This window comes from Oncorhynchus gorbuscha, linkage group LG06, assembly GCF_021184085.1.
Source record: "Oncorhynchus gorbuscha isolate QuinsamMale2020 ecotype Even-year linkage group LG06, OgorEven_v1.0, whole genome shotgun sequence".
NCBI classification, from domain to species: domain Eukaryota; kingdom Metazoa; phylum Chordata; class Actinopteri; order Salmoniformes; family Salmonidae; genus Oncorhynchus; species Oncorhynchus gorbuscha.
The window spans coordinates 62,498,115-62,517,313 of NC_060178.1; the positions used below are offsets into that span (position 1 = coordinate 62,498,115).

The 19,199-nt window shown below is 41.6% G+C and overlaps 1 protein-coding gene across 3 annotated transcripts; it reads right to left on the bottom strand.

Moving 5' to 3' along the window:
• Positions 1-619: 619 nt before the first annotated feature.
• Positions 620-17,703, bottom strand: LOC124038211 (polycomb group RING finger protein 6-like). 3 transcript variants are annotated; one of them, XM_046353778.1, is made up of 10 exons: positions 17,231-17,703; positions 16,956-17,055; positions 16,753-16,849; positions 16,032-16,087; positions 15,859-15,918; positions 15,572-15,692; positions 15,128-15,155; positions 14,835-14,933; positions 6,509-6,595; positions 5,845-6,388 (listed from the first exon to the last, which is right to left on the bottom strand). In XM_046353778.1, exons 1-10 carry the CDS (start codon positions 17,396-17,398, stop codon positions 6,338-6,340), a joined length of 867 nt encoding a protein of 288 aa, XP_046209734.1. In that variant the 5' UTR covers positions 17,399-17,703; the 3' UTR covers positions 5,845-6,337. The 3 variants fall into 3 exon arrangements, 2 of the variants coding, with proteins under 2 accessions (XP_046209733.1, XP_046209734.1); XR_006839327.1 differs by having other exon boundaries at positions 6,326-6,388; positions 6,509-6,631; XM_046353777.1 differs by lacking the exons at positions 5,845-6,388; positions 6,509-6,595 and adding an exon at positions 620-1,816.
• Between the last annotated feature and the right edge of the window lie 1,496 nt (positions 17,704-19,199).

The window sequence follows — 19,199 nt, forward strand, 5'->3', positions numbered from 1 at the left end:
TCATAAACATCACAATTGGGTCTTTTTCCCGATTAAATCCATCATTGTATACCCAAAATGTCATTTGCTGAAGGCCGGTCTGATCCAGGAAAATGCCCCTTTACAAGACGCAACGTCACTTTTTAAAATTACAAGAGTTGCCTATAAACTTTTACAAATCACTTCAAACTACTTTTCTAAACCAACTTTAGGTATTAATAAACGTTAATAATCTATAAAATTGATCACAGGGCGATCTGTATTCGATAGCAGCAAGTCTTGAAATCATCGTCCATGTTTTCACTTTCACAACATCCTGTGGTGCGCCCAAAGACAGGAAGGGCCTATACGTCATCTAACCAAGGATAAAGCAGCCATAAAATGCCAGTACTGGTGACATCGTGTGGAAGCTGTAGGCGTTGACAGGGGATCCTCATTTATTTTCTGTCGCCTTAGACAATACATTGAATATTTTTGTGTTTTTGGTGAACAGTTTTACCAGGGATTTTTACTCCTAAACACGTTCTGTTATAGCCACAGACACGATTTAACCGGTTTTAGAGACTTCAGAGTTTTCTATACACACACTTATCATATGCATATACTATATTCCTGGCACGAGTAGCAGGACTTTGAAATGTTGCGCGATTTTTAACAAAAAGCTGCGAAAAGCTGCAAAAATTTGCATCATCCCTAACAGTTAAAAAAGCTCCAGTACACACGAACAACAGAATAGAATTTAAGATTTTGAATATTGATCACATGTAATATTACAAAAATGTAATATGTGAACACGGGTGATAGATTGATTTAGGAATCAACAATTACATTTTAAACAGGGTGTGTGTGTGTGTGTAAGGGTTTTCTACTGGGGGGGATTCCAGTAGTTGGTCACCTGGGATGGGGTTAGCTGGTGCTGCAACATTGCCCACTCCTGATGCTGTGAGCTGGTCCCGCAGTTGATCCACATTCTGCTGCGGCAGTTGGTCTAGGTCTCCATCATCATCCTCTCCCGAGGCCTCAGGCTCCACAATGTCCTCGTTGCTGAGGCAGACGTTGTGCATCACAGAGTGCAACCACCTCAGGCACAAAGCTAGGCTTCACCTCCAGGGCCTTCATGAAGATGGAATGCCACATTCCTCACCTTGGAATGCTTTGCATCGTAGGTGGCCTCCACTGCACCCCTCACTGGTTGCCTGTAGGGTGTCAGACAGATGGGCTCCACCAGGCAGAGATACCCACCATCCCCGAAGAGACACCAACCTTGGGGTGGTTACAGGTTCTGAACATACACAGCGCTGTGTTTCATGACCCTGGTGTCGTGCACCCACCCGGGGTAGGCAATGTAGATGTCAATGAACCCACACCTGTGGTCACAGATGGCCTATAGTTGATGAATAAAACTTTTCTGTTCAGGTAATCCTGCTGGTCCACAGCAGGGGGCTTAATCCTGATGTGGCATCCAGCAATAGCGCCAGCAACTTTTTGAATTGCAGGGAACTGTGATTTTTGGGTGAATCGCTCGCCAACCTCCTGCATTTCATCTTGTGATGGAAAATGGATGACCCTCTTCATGAGCACGCCACTGATCCTGGGGATGACATCAAATGCCTCGGACACTATACGAAGTGGCACTAGCCATCCAGTAGAAAAACATGAGGATTTCCAAGGTCTTGCCCCAGCCATGATCCTGGTCTTCTTGGTGCAAGACCTCTAACAGGCTGTCAAAAGAGGGTTGGGTCATTCCGAAGTGGGGCTTGAGTTCCAGGTAGTCCAAATACACCCTCAGGTTGGTCACATTGGGACTTAGCACACAGTAGGGTCCTCTACCACCAGTCTGTGAGGAGAAAAGGCAACTTTACCAAATTGAAACAAAATAAATAGCTTTCACATTATTTGATATGTAGGCCTATTCTGACATATGTACATTATTGAATGTAGGCTTAAGCTACACTAAATTACACTTGCTATGACAGGCATACATGTTCTAATATAGTCCAAGTGGATGTATCAAATTGTGAATGAAATTTGCTACATACAGACCAGTAATAATTGACTTAATGTGGCCTGCTTTTGCCTTTTGGTCGAGGAGAATACAACGCCCTCCTTTGACCAGCCTCCTGTGTTCACCTCCTCCTTCCAGCATCGGTCCTCTGAACAGCCAACTGATTGTAGCTGATCATTAACACCAGCACAACATATACAGCTGGCATGAAAACAAAATACATGGCTACAGAGAGACAGCGCTGAATACAAGTTGTGGTGAGTTGCCGCCAGAGGCAATGTTAATTAAGTTGTGTGTGGTATATAGTTTAACATAGGAATGGACACAAATAATGAATCATCAAATACAGATGGAGGAAAACACTTATTGACTTGATTATTCACGTTATTCTTAGCTTAGCTAAATGTTAAAGTCATTGTGTGTTCTCAACGGACATTTTTTAATGAAGTCTTAAGATGTCTAGCTAGTAATTTGTTAAGCTAACAAGCTAGCAAGAAGTTGTATTGCAACAGCATCAACTTCCGGTAGACAAGCAAAGCACAAGTACACAACTGAAAGGTTACCGTTCGTTTACAGTATACTCAAATGAACTAATATTATATACTCATTATAAATATATATAAATATATATAAATAAAGGTTAAAAAAAATATGTAGCATGCATATTCGAACACAGCACTTGTCAAAATAAATCACATTTTAATAGCTGGCTATGGTTCTGTATACAAGCTTTCTTGGGCAAGCTAACACTCACGTAACTCACGTAAACTCGTAAATCTCCTTGGTCCGTACAATTGCCCTTATTTTAGCGCCCCAAAAACATAATACTTCCAGATCAACTGTAATGTCAATACCATTCTAAAGCACCATTTCTCCCCTTTCCAACAAAATCAATTACATGACCTAAACACTGCCGGTTTCTGCATAATTCAAGCAGGCAATGAGCCCCCGTCGGGTCTTTTTAAAAATGGCGGGTGGGGAAGCAAAACTAATGCGTGATAGTGAGAAGGACAGATGTGTGGGAAAATTGCTTTTTTCACTCGACCTGTACAACTTATCACCTTATCGCCTCTAAAATGTAAATAAAACTATAAAGAGTTTATATAATGTGTCATTACATACCTATTTTAAGGTTTGTGTCAAGTTTTTAGGGCGGTGCTAAAGTGATCTTAGAAGTAAACAGCGGCTTTGAGAATGAATCGCATGCAATGATGACTAGGTACCCCCCCCCCCCCCCCTTATCCCCGTCACTGTCCATTTATTGTTTTTAAAAGATGAGAAGTGCTACACCTGGTGGAGAGAGATTGTAAGACATAAATAAGTAGCTTTATGCGTGCTGGACGTTACGACATGACACGTCAAGATGTAACGGAGGGTCAGTTTTTTTTTCAACTTTTCTCCAATACTATAGGGCCATTACCATGTCGATCAACACTTGAATAGAAACCTAGTTCACACCCCCAATTTTGACATCAACAGTCCCATTAGTTTTCTTTGTAGCCTCGTTTGAATGTCGCGGTTACGCACATTTGTTAGTTAGCTACCAATGTAGCCTGGTGCCAGATCTGTTTGTGCTATCATGACAACTCCTTGTCACATGAGAACTGGAGATTCCCACAGTGACTCTTTCTAGAGATAGCTAGCTAACAGACAACAATAGCAAGTCAGCTAACGTTTGCAAGGTAGAGCTATTTTGACAGCTAGCGGAACATGACTTTCTGTCCCCCAATCACAACTAGCTAGCTAAGCTAAAAGCAAGCCGGTCAGCTGCTGCTTAGTGCAGACAACTCTTAGTCCACACTAAAGACTGTATTTTGCTAAACATTAGGACAGAATAACCAAGATATTTTTTAAATATGGTGTATGTTTATTATTATGCCACTATTTATGCTAGCATCGAGGACAAGGCAAGCTACCTCGTCGCAAAATTTAGTGGGGTGCTAATGATTCACAGAGCATGTACAAAGGCTTGAAGTTTGGTGCAGAATAGGAAGATAGAAATGTAATACATAAAATTACCAGCACATATACAGACGTTATAATAATAGGCCTACTGGAACATTATTTTAAGGCCTTGTTCAAGGTCCATCTGACCTCTCCCCATTCAGATCCGAGTTTAAAGTGGAACTTGACACCAATGACAGGATCTCACGGTTGCATAAGACAGTGCTTTCGGTAAGTATTCAGACCCCTTTTTCTAAAATTGATTAAATGTTTGTTTTTTCATCAATCTACACACAATACCAAAGCGAAAACAGGATTTTAGATTTTTTTGCAAATGTATTAAAATATCACATTTACATAGGTTTTCAGACCCTTTACTCAGTACTTTGTTAAAGCACCTTTGCAGCGATAACAGCCTCGAGTCTTCTTGGGTATAACGCTACAAGCTTGGCACACCTGTATTTGGTGAGTTTATCCCATTCCTCTCTGCCGATCCTCTCAAGCTCTGTCAGGTTGGATGGGGAGCGTTGCTGCACAGCTATTTTCAGGTCTCTCCAGAGATGTTCGATCAGGTTCAAGTCCAGGCTCTGGCTAGGCCACTCAAGGACATTCAGAGCCTTGTCCCGAAGCCATTCCTGCGTTGTCTTGGTTGTGTGCTTAGGATTGTTGTCCTGTTAGAAGGTGAACCTACGCTCCAGTCTGAGTCCCTGAGCAGGTTTTCGTCAAGGATCTCTCTGTAATTTGCTCCGTTCATCTTTCCCTCGATCCTGACTAGTCTGCCTTTTACTGAAGAGTGGCTTTGGTCTGGCCACTCTACCCCAAAGGCCTACCCTCCAGCCACTTTAATAATGGGAATTGATGGGAAATGAAATAAAATATATCACTAGCCACTTTAAACAATGCTACCTAATATAATGTTTACATACCCTACATTATTCATCTCATATGTATACGTATATACTGTACTCTATATCATCTACTGCATCTTTATGTAATACATGTATCACTAGCCACTTTAACTATGCCACTTTGTTTACATACTCATCTCATGTATATACTGTACTCGATACCATCTACTGTATCTGGCCTGTGCCGCTCTGTACCATCACTCATTCATATATCTTTATGTACATAATTCTTTATCCCTTTACTTTTGTGTGTATAAGACAGTAGTTTTGGAATTGTTAGTTAGATTACTTGTTGGTTATTACTTGTTGATTACTTGTTGGTTATTACTGCATTGGTTATTACTGCATTGTCGGAACTAGAAGCACAAGCATTTCGCAACACTCGCATTAACATCTGCTAACCATGTGCATGTGACAAATAACATTTTATTTGATTGGTGAAGTGCTGCAGAGATGGTTGTCCTTCTGGAAAGTTCTCCCATCTCCACAGAGGAACTCTGCAGCTCTGTCAGAGTGACCATCAGGCTCTTGGTCACCTCCCTGACCAAGATCCTGCTCCCAGATTGCTCAATTTGGCCAAGCGACCAACTCTAGGAAGTGTCTTGATGGTTCCAAACTTCTTCTATTTAAGAATGATGGAGGCCACTGTTCTTGGGGACCTTCAATGCTGCAGAAATGTTTTGGTACCCTTCCCAGATCTGTGCCTTGACACAATGCTGTATCGGAGCTCTAGCTTTTTGCTCTGACATGCACTGGCAACAGTGGGACCTTATATAGACAGGTGTGCCTTTCCAAATCATGTCCAATCAATTGAATTTACCACAGGTGGACTCCAATCAAATTATAGAAGCATCTCAAGGATGATCAATGGAAACAAGATGCACCGGAGCTCAATTTCGAGTCTCATAGCAAAGGGTCTGAATACCAATGTAAATAAGATATATTTTTATATATTTGCAAAAAATACATTTAAAAAAAACAACCTGTTTGCACTGTCATTATGGGTTATTGTGTGTAGATTGCTGAGGATTTGTATTTATTTAATCCATTTTAGAATAAGGCTGTGACGTAACAAAATGTGGAAACGTCAAGGGGTCTGAATACTCTCCGAAGGCACTGTATATGTATTTATACTTTGGTCTAAATAGAGACTCGGGAGATGGATGGGAGGGGGACTGCTACAAAAGTAGGTCACAAAAAAATGTAAAAGAACAGTATACATTCAACTCAGTGTAGCAAAAACATGAGCTTTTGGCATCAGTAGCATGACAGGTCATTGTAGTCTTTCAGACCTCTGAAATCAGTCTTGGAGATAAACTATAACCTAATCCTAACCAGAAGGTTTCGGGGCCCTGGATTCAGCAATTCACTGTTAACTGTCTAAGTGGCAGAGAGTAGAAGACTTGATTCTGTTAGGCATTAGTAGCAGAATGAAGACCATGGTTCCCTGAGGGTCAGGGTTTATATCAGGATCACATCCATCCCACTTCCTTCCCCCTGCTCACGTGTGAGCAGCCAGCACCAGTCCAAAGTGGAGAATCAAAAGACCATCCTGGGAATAAGTAAACAAGAAAATAAGCACACATAAAACTCAAATGGAAGCTAACGATATCAGGACTATTTCCAAACCAGAAAGTAACTACAAATTCATAGGACCTTTGAGTGGACTCACCTGTAGAGCGTCATCTCCCATGGAGCGCTGAACCTCTCGTAGCGACTGGTAACGGTCCAGGAGGTGGTCTCCACACACAACATCCACCTGCACCACAACGTGACATCATACCACTGCGACAGACTGCATGAAATCAATTGAGAGTGACATACTGAATTACAACATTACATGGAATCACCTGAGGGAGGGAATACCTGTGAACGAAAACTGGTAGGTGCAGTTTGAGATGTGAAAATTAAAACCGTAATAAATGCTACGGATCCATTTCAATAAGATACAGAAATAGTATTCCTGATTAGAAATTAAATCCCAAGTTCAATAATAAGTTAAAAAATTAAAGACGTCACCTCATGTCACCTTTTATTTTTGTCTGGGCAGGCCAATCCATTCAGAGCATCAAGAGATATACCAAAGCCATTGTTTTTTTATGCAAGTGCCTAGGTGATAATTACAATTGCCCACAGGGTGGTGCAAAGTACTATTCAAAACAGTCAACCAACAATTAATTAAATTATATATTCAAAACACACAAATTAGAGTTGGGCGGTATCCACATTTTCATACAGTCATACTGAACAGATCCAGTACAAGCTTCATATCGACAGACCCTACAAAGAGCGAGAAACCATAACCCAGCGGGGTCCCTCCCTGCCCCTCGCCCTTTCTCATTTGTCCCCCCCTACTCACACAAAGTCCAGTTGTCACCACATTTGTCAGACTGGTTGAAAAATAATTGGAAACTAAATTAAAAAATGACAAGGGACCCCAATATCACAGTCTTCCTCCAGCTGAAAGACGAGTACTAAATGAATTCCAGGAGAATACGGACATTGTCATAAAACCCACAGAAAAATGTGTGGCAAGAGTGAAGGGCATGAGTTCTGAAAAACACCTGAACCTGTCTTGTTCTTATAGACCCTTGCCTCTAGAAAATCTGAAATTGATAGCTTGTTACAGCGTGTCTGACCAAAACTGGATCACGAGTTCCTAAGAGTCACCTATCCAGTCACCCCAGGTATCTATCCCCTTCCGAAAGTGCATAAGAACTCTAGTCAGTACATCTGCATTCCCCATGCTGAAGGCCTACAAATCGATTTCCAAAATCCTAAAGTCACATGAGGAAAGATTGGAGAATCCCCCTAATGACTTTGTTGGAGGTCTTGAAATTGGTACTTGCAAATAACTTTCAGGTATGACAAATTCTACCTTCAAACCAAATGCACAGCAGTAGCCACGATTTACGCAAACCTTGTCGTTGGAGGCAGATGATATTCAAAATAAAGACAACGCTTTTCTACCCCATATTAAGTTTTGGAAACGCTACATTGAGGACAATTATATTTTGGGGTTCATCTAAACAAAACCCTGATGACTTTGTCCGTTATCTGAACACCACAACGACTTTCCTTCTGTTCACTGTTAAGTGATCAACAATAACTTCCTGGATCAAAATATTCAAGAACTTCTATCCATCAGGAGGTGGTAACCTCCCTAAAACGTTCTCACAACAAGAGACGTTTTCGAGTGATAGATTAAACACCATGCAGTCGAGGTCTAAAATCATGATTTCTCATTCAGACCAATCATCTCCAAACTTTTCTGAATCAAAATCACTTTTGAGTCCAAATGCATGCTGAGACCTACTGATGACAGCTAGTGTGCTAGCACTATGCCCTTGTTTACATCACACTTCCTCATGATTAGTGAATTGTAACTCACCAACGCCAACACTTGGTCTGGAATGTAATTACTCTAATGTAATGATCTCTAACACAGAGTAGATGCTCCATATGACTTTAATAAATAGTGCATTGTGGGTAGTTTAGACTTCAGAAGATATCCAGAAATAAGTCAATAAATATGCAATAACACAAAAACATAACTGTTTGTACTTATATGTAACCGGATCATGACAACAACTAAGTTACTAACTCTGACCACAGTGTTACATTGCTGAGTAAAAACTCATGCCTCCTACCCTTTAAAAACAGTTCTGTAGCAATGAGGTTTGTGCAGACTATAGGCCCAATACATTATCACTGAATATTGGCTATGCTTGAATTGCCCTGCCAATGTTCTTCTAAAACCATTTTAATATAATATTTCAAAACTTGGTATATGATCACACCAGTAATAAATCATATGACAAAGCAGCAAAATCAGGTTTAGAAAACACTTACAAATAAAAACTGAAATAACATTTACATAAGTATTCAGACCCTTTAAACAAAGTATTGAGTAAGGCACATTTGTCAGTGATTACAGACTAGAGTATTCTTGGGTATGAAGCTACAAACTTAAGCACACCTGTATTTGGAGTTTCTCCCATTCTTCTCTGCAGATGCTCAAGCTCTGTCAGGTTGGATGGGGAGCGTCTCTCCAGAGATGTTCGATCGGGTTTGAGCTCTGATTGGCCACTCAAGGACTTGTCTCGAAGCAATTCCTGCATTGTCCTGTTGGAAGGTGAACCTTTGCTCCAGTCGGAGGTCCTGAGCAGGTTTTCATCCAAGGATCTCTGTACTTTGCACCGTTCATCTTTCCCTTCAATCGTCACTAGTCTCCCAGTACCTGCTGCTGAAAAAAGAACAGCCCCACAGCATGATGCTGCCACCATTCTTCCCTGTAGGGATGGTGCCAGGCTTCCATCCGATGTGACACTCGGCATTCAGGCCAAAGAGTTCAATCTTGGTTTCATCAGACCAGAGAATATGGTTTCTCATGGTCTGAGAATCCTTTCGGTGCCTTTTGGTAAACTCCAAGCAGGTTGTCATGTGCCTTTTACTGAAGAGTGTCTTCCGTCTGGCCAGTACCATAAAGGCCTGATTGGTGGAGTGCTGCAGAGATGGTTGTCCTTCTGGAAGGTTCTCCCATCTCCACAGAGAGATCATTGGGTTCTTGGTCACCTCCCTGGCCAATGCCCTTATCCCCCTATTGCTCATTTTGGCCAGGCGGACAGCTTTAGGAAGGGTCTTGGTGGTTCCAAACTTCTTCCATTTAAGAATGGAGGCCACTGTGTCCTTGGGGACCTTCAATGCTGCAGAATTTCTTCTGTACCCTTCCCCAGATCTGTTCCTCGACACAAAGCGGTCTCTGAGCTCTACGGACAATTCCATCGACCTCATGGCTTGGTTTTTGCTTTGACATGTCAACTGTGGGACCGGATATAGACTGGTGTGTGCCATTCCAAATCAATTCACCACAGGTGGACTCCAATCAAGTTGTAGAAACATCAAGGATGAGCAAGTGAAACTGGATGCACTTGAATCTCATAGCAAAAGAATGTGAAAACTAAAAACCTGTTTTCGCTTTGTCATTGTGTGTAGATTGATTAAATTATTTTCCTGATCAATTTTAGAGTAAAGCTGTAACGAAACAAAATATGGAAAGAGGGAATGTGTCTGAATACTTTCCGAATGCACTGTAAATGTTCATAATTTGCTTACTTTATTTTACTGGACTGATGGTGCCTGCATCTGATGGTCAGTCTCAGCGGATGGAGAGCATTAGAGGGTCACACTCGGATTGTCCCTCAGCTATCCACCCTTGGCTAAGACTAACCAAAAAGGGAACACCGTTTTTGAGCGGATGGAGAAACTCGAGTCACACCGTATTATTTTTGCCTCATGCACAGATTCATGTTATTATTCCCATTACCGGAGAAAGTGAAATATTCCTTCAGAGATATATATATATTTTTTTTAAGTCACTAATTATAAAAATGGAAGCGATACACTTTGGTAGTTATTAATTGAATCTGCAGTGCTGATTGCAGCGCATTTCATGGCTTATAATAATACAAATAAAATGTTGACAGTGCTGAACAAGAACTCACTGTTGTATTCATTGACATTCTCTAATGTTTAGACATTTTGAAATCACAGTATCAACGAGTAAGTTGCAGACAGCCATCTGAGCAAATCGGTAGGCATATAGGAGCACTTGATTTTGTACCTTGACACATGAAATGGTTCAAAATGGGAACACTTTGCCTACCTGGCACACAAGGCAGCTGAAACAAGTGCATTTACTGATAACAGAGCGAGACAGAAAAAAGTAGGAATGCGAGGCTTAATCGTTGTTTTTTTAAAATAAAGAATGTTTTCATGATCGACTAGGAATGCCTTGGAGATTGACTGGTCAGTGACCACTGTTGTAGACTATATGGCTGCACTGCCATTTGTATGCTCATATATATATTTTCCCTACATTCAATCAATCTTTATATCCAGATGTCTACTTTTCATACCCCAAAGCATCCATTTTCTTTGTGCTAGGAAGTAACTATTACAGCAGAATATCTCAAATTTCCTACTTCCAACTAAATGCTATTTGTCAAGTTTATTCTGCTGATCTGTGTATTTGTATACAGTGACTTCAGAAAGTATTCATACCCCTTGACCTATTCCACATTGTGTTGCGTTACAGCCTGAATTCAAAATGGATTAAATAGATAACTTTGTCATTATGGGGTATTGTGTGTAGTAAACAATTAGAACGTGTTTAGAAATGTAGATACTTTTAGAAAGAAACACCTGTGTAAGGGTCAATGGTTGACAGTGCATGTAAAAGCAGAAACTATACCATGAAGTCCAAGGAACTGTCCGTAGATCTCCGAGACAGCATTGGGATGAGACATACTGTACCAGTCAAAAGTTGACACCTACTCATTCCAGGGTTTCTCTTAATTTTTTACTATTTTCTACATTGTCAAATCAAATCCAATTTTATTTGTCACATACACATGTTTTTTTTATTTATTTTTTATTTTACCTTTATTTAACCAGGCAAGTCAGTTAAGAACACATTCTTATTTTGAATGACGGCCTGGGAACAGTGGGTTAACTGCCTGTTCAGGGGCAGAACGACAGATTTGTACCTTGTCAGCTCGGGGGTTTGAACTCGCAACCTTCCGGTTACTAGTCCAACGCTCTAACCCAGAGGTGGGCAAACTTTGACTCGCGGGCCACAATGGGTTCTAAAATTTGACAGAGGGGCAGGGCCAGGAGCATTTGGAGGGAGTGTTTGGGCCGGATATACTAAAGCATTAAATGTAGTGTGTGCAAACCTCATAGCACAGTAAGAACACTACAACCCAATTTATTAACTGTCGTTCAAATGTGAAAAATAGCCCTTATCAGTTAATACATTTGTCTCAAGGAATATGCAAGATATGGCATTTACATACTATTTCGCAGATACTGGGAGGAGGAAATGTAAATAGATTAAAATAACATACGCACTGTGATTTATCAAGATTGCGTCTGTTTTTAATAAGTTTCAATCGAAGGTGCAAAGTTAAAGAAATCAACATTTATTGAAAAATGGAATCACTTTCAACATTCAAAACATATTATTACACAACGAAATACTCAAGCTCAATAATATCTACTTGTGTTAAACTCCGCAAAATCATGGATGGATTGTCCTGACCGCGCGCTCTACAAACTCGCCACGGACGCCCTCGCCTTCACGCGCAAACAGTACACGTGTATCGTTGCCAAGCACACAGGCTGTATTAAATATCCTAACTGCAGCTGAAAATTTAAATTTAAATTAAGAGCGATGTGCGGAGTGTTAATTAAGCTACTGTACCGCTGCTGTGCTTAAGGGCTTAATGGTGACGTGAAACGAAGTGAAAATTAAAGTGAAATAAAGAAATACGCGCCACTCCAACAACGGTCAATGTGTTTTGAGTCCGCCATCTATTGGGGAAACGTGGGCATTGCAGGGAAAGGGGAAAAAAAGGAGGTTTTTACTATAATTTGGACAAGTTCGGCGGGCCGGATTAAAAAGCCTAACGGGCCGTATGTGGCCCGCGGGCCGTAGTTTGCCCATGTCTGCTCTAACCACTAGGCTACGCTGCCACCCCAGATGTTAATGCGAGTGTAGCGAAATGCTTGTGCTTCTAGTTCCGACAATGCAGTAATAACCAACAAGTAATCTAACGAACAATTCCTAAACTACTGTCTTATACACAGTGTAAGGGGATAAAGAATATGTACATAAGGATATATGAATGAGTGATGGTACAGAGCAGCATAGGCAAGATACAGTAGATGGTATCGAGTACAGTATATACATATGAGATGAGTATGTAGACAAAGTAAACAAAGTGGCATAGTTAAAGTGGCTAGTGATACATGTATTACATAAGAATGCAGTCGATGGTGTAGAGTACAGTATATACGTATGCATATGAGATGAATAATGTAGGGTAAGTAACATTATATAAGGTAGCATTGTTTAAAGTGGCTAGTGATATATTTACATCATTCCCATCAATTCCCATTATTAAAGTGGCTGGAGTTGAGCCAGTGTCAGTGTCAGTGTGTTGGCAGCAGCCACTCAATGTTAGTGGTGGCTGTTTAACAGTCTGATGGCCTTGAGATAGAAGCTGTTTTTCAGTCTCTCGGTCCCAGCTTTGATGCACCTGTACTGACTTCGCCTTCTGGATGATAGCGGGGTGAACAGGCAGTGGCTCGGGTGGTTGATGTCCTTGATGATCTTTATGGCCTTCCTGTAACATCGGGTGGTGTAGGTGTCCTGGAGGGCAGGTAGTTTGCCCCCGGTGATGCGTTGTGCAGACCTCACTACCCTCTGGAGAGCCTTACGGTTGAGGGCGGAGCAGTTGCCGTACCAGGCGGTGATACAGCCCGCCAGGATGCTCTCGATTGTGCATCTGTAGAAGTTTGTGAGTGCTTTTGGTGACGAGCCAAATTTCTTCAGCCTCCTGAGGTTGAAGAGGCGCTGCTGCGCCTTCTTCACGATGCTGTCTGTGTGAGTGGACCAATTCAGTTTGTCTGTGATGTGTATGCCGAGGAACTTAAAACTTGCTACCCTCTCCACTACTGTTCCATCGATGTGGATAGGGGGGTGTTCCCTCTGCTGTTTCCTGAAGTCCACAATCATCTCCTTAGTTTTGTTGACGTTGAGTGTGAGGTTATTTTCCTGACACCACACTCCGAGGGCCGTCACCTCCTCCCTGTAGGCCGTCTCGTCGTTGTTGGTAATCAAGCCTACCACTGTTGTGTCGTCCGCAAACTTGATGATTGAGTTGGAGGCGTCGTGGGTGAACAGGGAGTACAGGAGAGGGCTCAGAACGCACCCTTGTGGGGCCCCAGTGTTGAGGATCAGAGGGGAGGAGATGTTGTTACCTACCCTCACCACCTGGGGGCGGCCCGTCAGGAAGTCCAGTACCCAGTTGCACAGGGCGGGGTCGAGACCCAGGGTCTCGAGCTTGATGACGAGCTTGGAGGGTACTATGGTGTTGAATGCCGAGCTGTAGTCGATGAACAGCATTCTCACATAGGTATTCCTCTTGTCCAGATGGGTTAGGGCAGTGTGCAGTGTGGTTGAGATTGCATCGTCTGTGGACCTATTTGGGCAGTAAGCAAATTGGAGTGGGTCTAGGGTGTCAGGTAGGGTGGAGGTGATATGGTCCTTGACTAGTCTTTCAAAGCACTTCATGATGACGGAAGTGAGTGCTACGGGGCGGTAGTCGTTTAGCTCAGTTACCTTAGCTTTCTTGGGAACAGGAACAATGGTGGCCGTCTTAAAGCATGTGGGAACAGCAGACTGGTATAGGGATTGATTGAATATGTCCGTAAACACACCGGCCAGCTGGTCTGCGCATGCTCTGAGGGCGCGGCTGGGGATGCCGTCTGGGCCTGCAGCCTTGCGAGGTATAATATGGAATAATAGTGAAGATATCAAAACTATGATGGTCTGAATAATTATGTAAATGTGATATCCGTTTTCTATAAAACAGTTTTTGCTTTGTAGTGGAGTATTGTGGGTAGATTTGGGGACACACACACACGATGTAATCCATTTCAGAATAAGGTTGTAACGCAACAAAGTATGAAAAACGTCAAGGGGTCTGAATACTTTCCGAATGCACTGTAAATGGCAGAGCACCCAGCTAATAAATCCAGATAGTGCACCTATTACCCACTCTACTACCCACTCTGGTGAGTGCCAAGAAATAAATCCCTGTTACTGCTAAACACCCTACATACAGGTAGGGCTGTGCTGTTGTGCTCTGCAGTTTTACATAAGACACAAACACTCTTCCCCTCTGTCCTTGTGTGAGCATTAGGCTCTGCATCTACCTCTCACCTGGTTACTTAGGCCTCTAAAGAATTTTACAGGGGATGAAATTGAGATGGGTTCAACATAACGATTTCTTAAAGCAGAGAGCTCTCTCACATAACGAGCAGATATGTACATATTTATGCATTTCCCCTTGCCAGGTCTCCCTCTGAGAAATAGTTCATAACCGCATTAGACATCCTGGTAAAGTCCATGTGTAACCCCTCCCACTGACCTGGCAGGCGGGGCTCAGCTCCATCTTCCTCCTGATGAAGAGCGCCACATGGTGGACAGTGGCATCCCCCGATACTCGCACATACCGCCTCTCCAAAGGCTGGCCAGGGACACGGGTGTTAGAGCATGCAATCCCTTATTTATTTTACCAATATAACTCAAATTCACAATATCAACATTGCTTTATGCATGACCATTACTATATAGTGGCTGGATAGCAGCATCATGCTGTTATTTCATTTTAACAGTCTCATACAAGTCATTATGAGAAAAGAGCGTGACAGCAGTAATTACCTTATAGCCGTCTATGCCTTCTTCCGCTCTGGAAACAAACAACTTTACATAGAATTTTCTTAATCCTTGCAACCAATCTTGTACAGTTAACCATCAGTCTTGTAACTTGAAATGTTCTCCCTAGTCCAGGGTTTCCCAAACTCTCATGGGGACCCCAAGGGGTGCACATTTAGTTATTTGCCATAGCACTACACAGCTGATTAAAATAATCAACTATTCATCAAGCTTTGACCAATTTAAATCAGCTGTGTAGTGCTAGTGCAAAAACCAAAAAGGTGTACCCCTGGCAGTCCCCATGACAGAGTTAGGGAAATATGCATATGCACTCAAAGGAAGCACAGTAGCACCATCTACTGGTGTAGCCAAGAATGACCAGAGACAAACAAACCATCTCAGGGAATACCCTTCCATCCCTCAAATAGAAAATGCTAGGGAGAGACTCACCCCAAAAACTCCAGCTGCAGTGACACGTCCAGTTCAGGAGGGATGGCGAAGACAGACTGGGGCAGCAATGCCCTCCTCTGCTTCTGGTTCTTCAGCACAGGGACCGCAGGGGATGCCATCACTGTGGGCACAGAGAAAGACGAGCGTTTACAGAAGCATTAGGGGAATGTTCCACACCCAGCACTGAGACAAACAGAGACATGGCTAAAATCAGAGGATCTTCAAATACCCAAACTATTTCATTAAACAAAGCTGCACCAAATCTCAACGACGACATTGGTCTATACCTGGTTTAGGCACCTCCAGTCCTCTCTGTTTGTAAAAATCAATCATCCTTGCTTTCTCCACTGCAAAGACAATAAAGAGTAAAGACAACACTAATTTTAACTTCAAAACAAAAGATTGCCAAGAGGCGTTTGGGAAAAAAAATCTGAGAAATGGAAGGCTTGTGGATACTTACTTTCTTCCAGATGTGGCAGCATCTTGTAAACAATATCTTGCAACTGTCTGTCAGGTCTGTGGAGATGCAAAAACACCCACCATACAGTAAGTATCTACATACCAGTGTATAAGTGAGTATTAGCCTATAGCTCATTGTATTAATTGATAACAGGTCAATGTGGGAGGTATAGTAATCAACTTCAAAGCTGACGTTGTTTCAGTGAACATCTCAGTTTATCGTGGCAACGGTTTCATTCAAATGAGTTGGCACAACAGTAATATTTACATACCAGTGTGTATGAGTATTACCCTATAGCTCATTGTATTAATTGATAACAGGTCAATGTGGGAGGTATAGTAATCAACTTCAAAGCTGACGTTGTTTCAGTGAACATCTCAGTTTATCGTGGCAACGGTTTCATTCAAATGAGATGGCACAACAGTAATATTTACATTTGCATCCCTTTGGCCTGTGCTGAAAGCAGAGTTCTGCAATAGACGACGAGTGTGCTTGGACATTAATAAAAGTGGTGTCTACAGAGAGACATCAGTATCCCTGCGTCACATCAGGACTTTGTGTTCCAGGTAACTCCCCAGCAGGGAGAGGGTAACCATAGAAACAGACACTCATGGGATGTCCTCTTTAAATAACATGATGCCAAGTAGAAAAACATGAACCGATGTCTTCAAATGTAAAACAAGAGTCTGTGTGCTCGTAGATTTCACGCAGGCATGCTTACTTTATGTTGTACAATGGTTGTGTCTGATGGACTACAATGCTGCAATTGGGACACCTGTTGCTGTAGAAGAAGTGTTTCACTATGCAGCTTTTACAAACTGGGGAAGAGAGAACAGATTACAAAGGAAGTATGACTGATGGAATGAGACTGAAGGGATAGCAGTCATATTTCAGGAGTGTTAATCTCAAATCAATGTAACTCACAAGTGTGCAGACACTCTGTGATGGTGGTGGAATCAATTAGGATTCCGCAGCAGAGAGTACAGTGGATGTAAGGGTAAAATTGTTTAAGAGGGAGTTCAGGCTGTGAAAACAAAACATTCACAATGTCATTCCACATTATAGAACTGGAGTGCATCACAGTTACAGGAGAGTACCAACCAGTGCAGCAGATACCATATAACAGTACATTCATTATTCTTGTCAATCCAGCAAAATGAGAAAAACACTAGATATTGTCCAAGTCTGCAATACTGTACCTCATCCCCTGAATCCGAGTCAACATTATTAGATGTTCCATTGTGGTCTTTCGAACCATCGTTGTCGACACTGTTCTGGTGGCTAATATCGGTTGGTGTCGCCTCTTCTGACTGCTGACCGACACTCAAACAACCCGGTCCTTCGAGTTCCGTGGTGCTGTCCTCCATAGTACTGCAAATTGGGTTGATTTCCGCACCAATAAATTCTTCAATTAATCAATAATTTGATATTCACTTGACCCTAGCATTATTAGCAAACGTGCTGGTTAGCTCAATAAATACAAAGAACACACAACGACAACAGTTCAACCTCTACTTTAACGGACTAACGTTACCAATAAACCCCATGTGATTTAACCACTAACTATTGCTTAAATGTTATCGCTAACCCCAAGTATATAAAAAACAAAACCAACTGTAACAGTTGCTAGCTAACGTTACTGTTGTCGCTCAAGTTTCAGCAACTTCCTGGCACTATGGCAATGAAACGAGCCAATTAAATCATAACAGAGCAGAGTCCACTAGAAATAGAATTTCAAGACTGGACCACAGTTGCTTTGCCTTATCTTGCTTCTCTAGGAAGAATATGGATTCATATGATATTAATGAAGAATTGAACATATTTAAGCTGTCATAAAAATACATTGAAAAATTACTTGATTAGAGTTCAGTATCTCCCAAATATGGATATTATTGATAGTTATAGGTTCTGCCTAATTATAGAAATCTGGATCGGATATCTCCAGATGTGGCCATTAAAATCTCTAACTATTAATTTGACAATGCAAGATACATGGAACAGTCAAACATGAGGAATCCGGCATCGGAGCACAGAACAGAGCTCTGAAAGTCCTCCTGGTTTCACATTTGGCTCTTTGGAAGTTGTGGGAACGTGTGAAACCAAAAACACATTGGTTGTGGGAACTAAGCCATGTGTTTCCTGACCGGTAAAACTGAATGTTTTTGAAAGGTTCTGAGAAACAAATTGAACATTTCACCTTTTCTGGGAAAGTTTATTTTTAGGTTGCATGAAGGTTCCGTATATCTTATCTGCCATTGACTGGAACGATCTACAAAAATCTCTGAAACTGGAAACACTTATCTCCCTCACTAGCTTGATCCACCAGCTGTCAGAGTAGCTCACAGATCACTGCACCTGTACATAGCCCATCTATAAATAGCCCAAACAACTACCACTTCCCCTACTGTATTTATTTAGCTCCTTTTCACCCCAGTATTTCTACTTTGCACACTCATCTGTCAAATCTACCATTCCAGTGTTTTAATTGCTATATTGTATTTACTTCGCCACCATGGCCTATTTATTGGCTTTACCTCCCTTATCTCACCTCATTTGCTCACATTGTATATATACTTATTTTTATACTGTATGTTTGTTTTACTCCATGTGTAAATCTGTGTAGTTATGTGTTGAACTGCTTTGCTTTATCTTGGCCAGGTCACAGTTGTAAATGAGAACTTGTTCCTAACTTGCCTACCTGGTTAAATAAAGGTGAAATAAAACATCTAGGTGGAGGTTTATGAAAAACTTTTCACTGAATGATTCAATGGGACTTTTAATTACACTATTAGCTTTTTTTTAAATTCCAAGCACAAACTTCATTTCCTTTGGCATTATTCAAGTAAACAAATTTCTTCTGTATGTTGACATGGCATCAGTGAGATTTAAACCTATGATCTTCTGTTTTGTATCCATTGAATTAGTCCACTGCACCACCAGGATGGAGCTAGCATGTCAGGTTTTTTTATACATATAAAGCTGGTTATTTTAGTCTATTCAAAACAGACCCCATTTCAATGGAAGTATTCATTAAAGGGATTATCCTGTACTTTGTAAATGCCTACTTTTTAGCCAGTAGTTCTGAAAGTAGCTCCACTGTACAAAGTGTATCGAGTCACATATGTGCAGATAGAGTATCAGGCAATTTTGGACACACCTACTCATTCT

What these genes read in the sequence shown, in the direction of transcription:
- LOC124038211 (XM_046353777.1), bottom strand. Translation starts at nt 17,398, where the DNA reads ATGGAGGACAGCACCACGGAACTCGAAGGACCGGGTTGTTTGAGTGTC. An exon ending in CACAGAGTGTCTGCACACTT is followed by an intron (nt 16,850 to 16,955) that starts GTGAGTTACATT and finishes TCTCTTCCCCAG; the next exon opens with TTTGTAAAAGCTGCATAGTG. An exon ending in AAGGCATAGACGGCTATAAG is followed by an intron (nt 14,934 to 15,127) that starts GTAATTACTGCT and finishes GTCCCTGGCCAG; the next exon opens with CCTTTGGAGAGGCGGTATGT.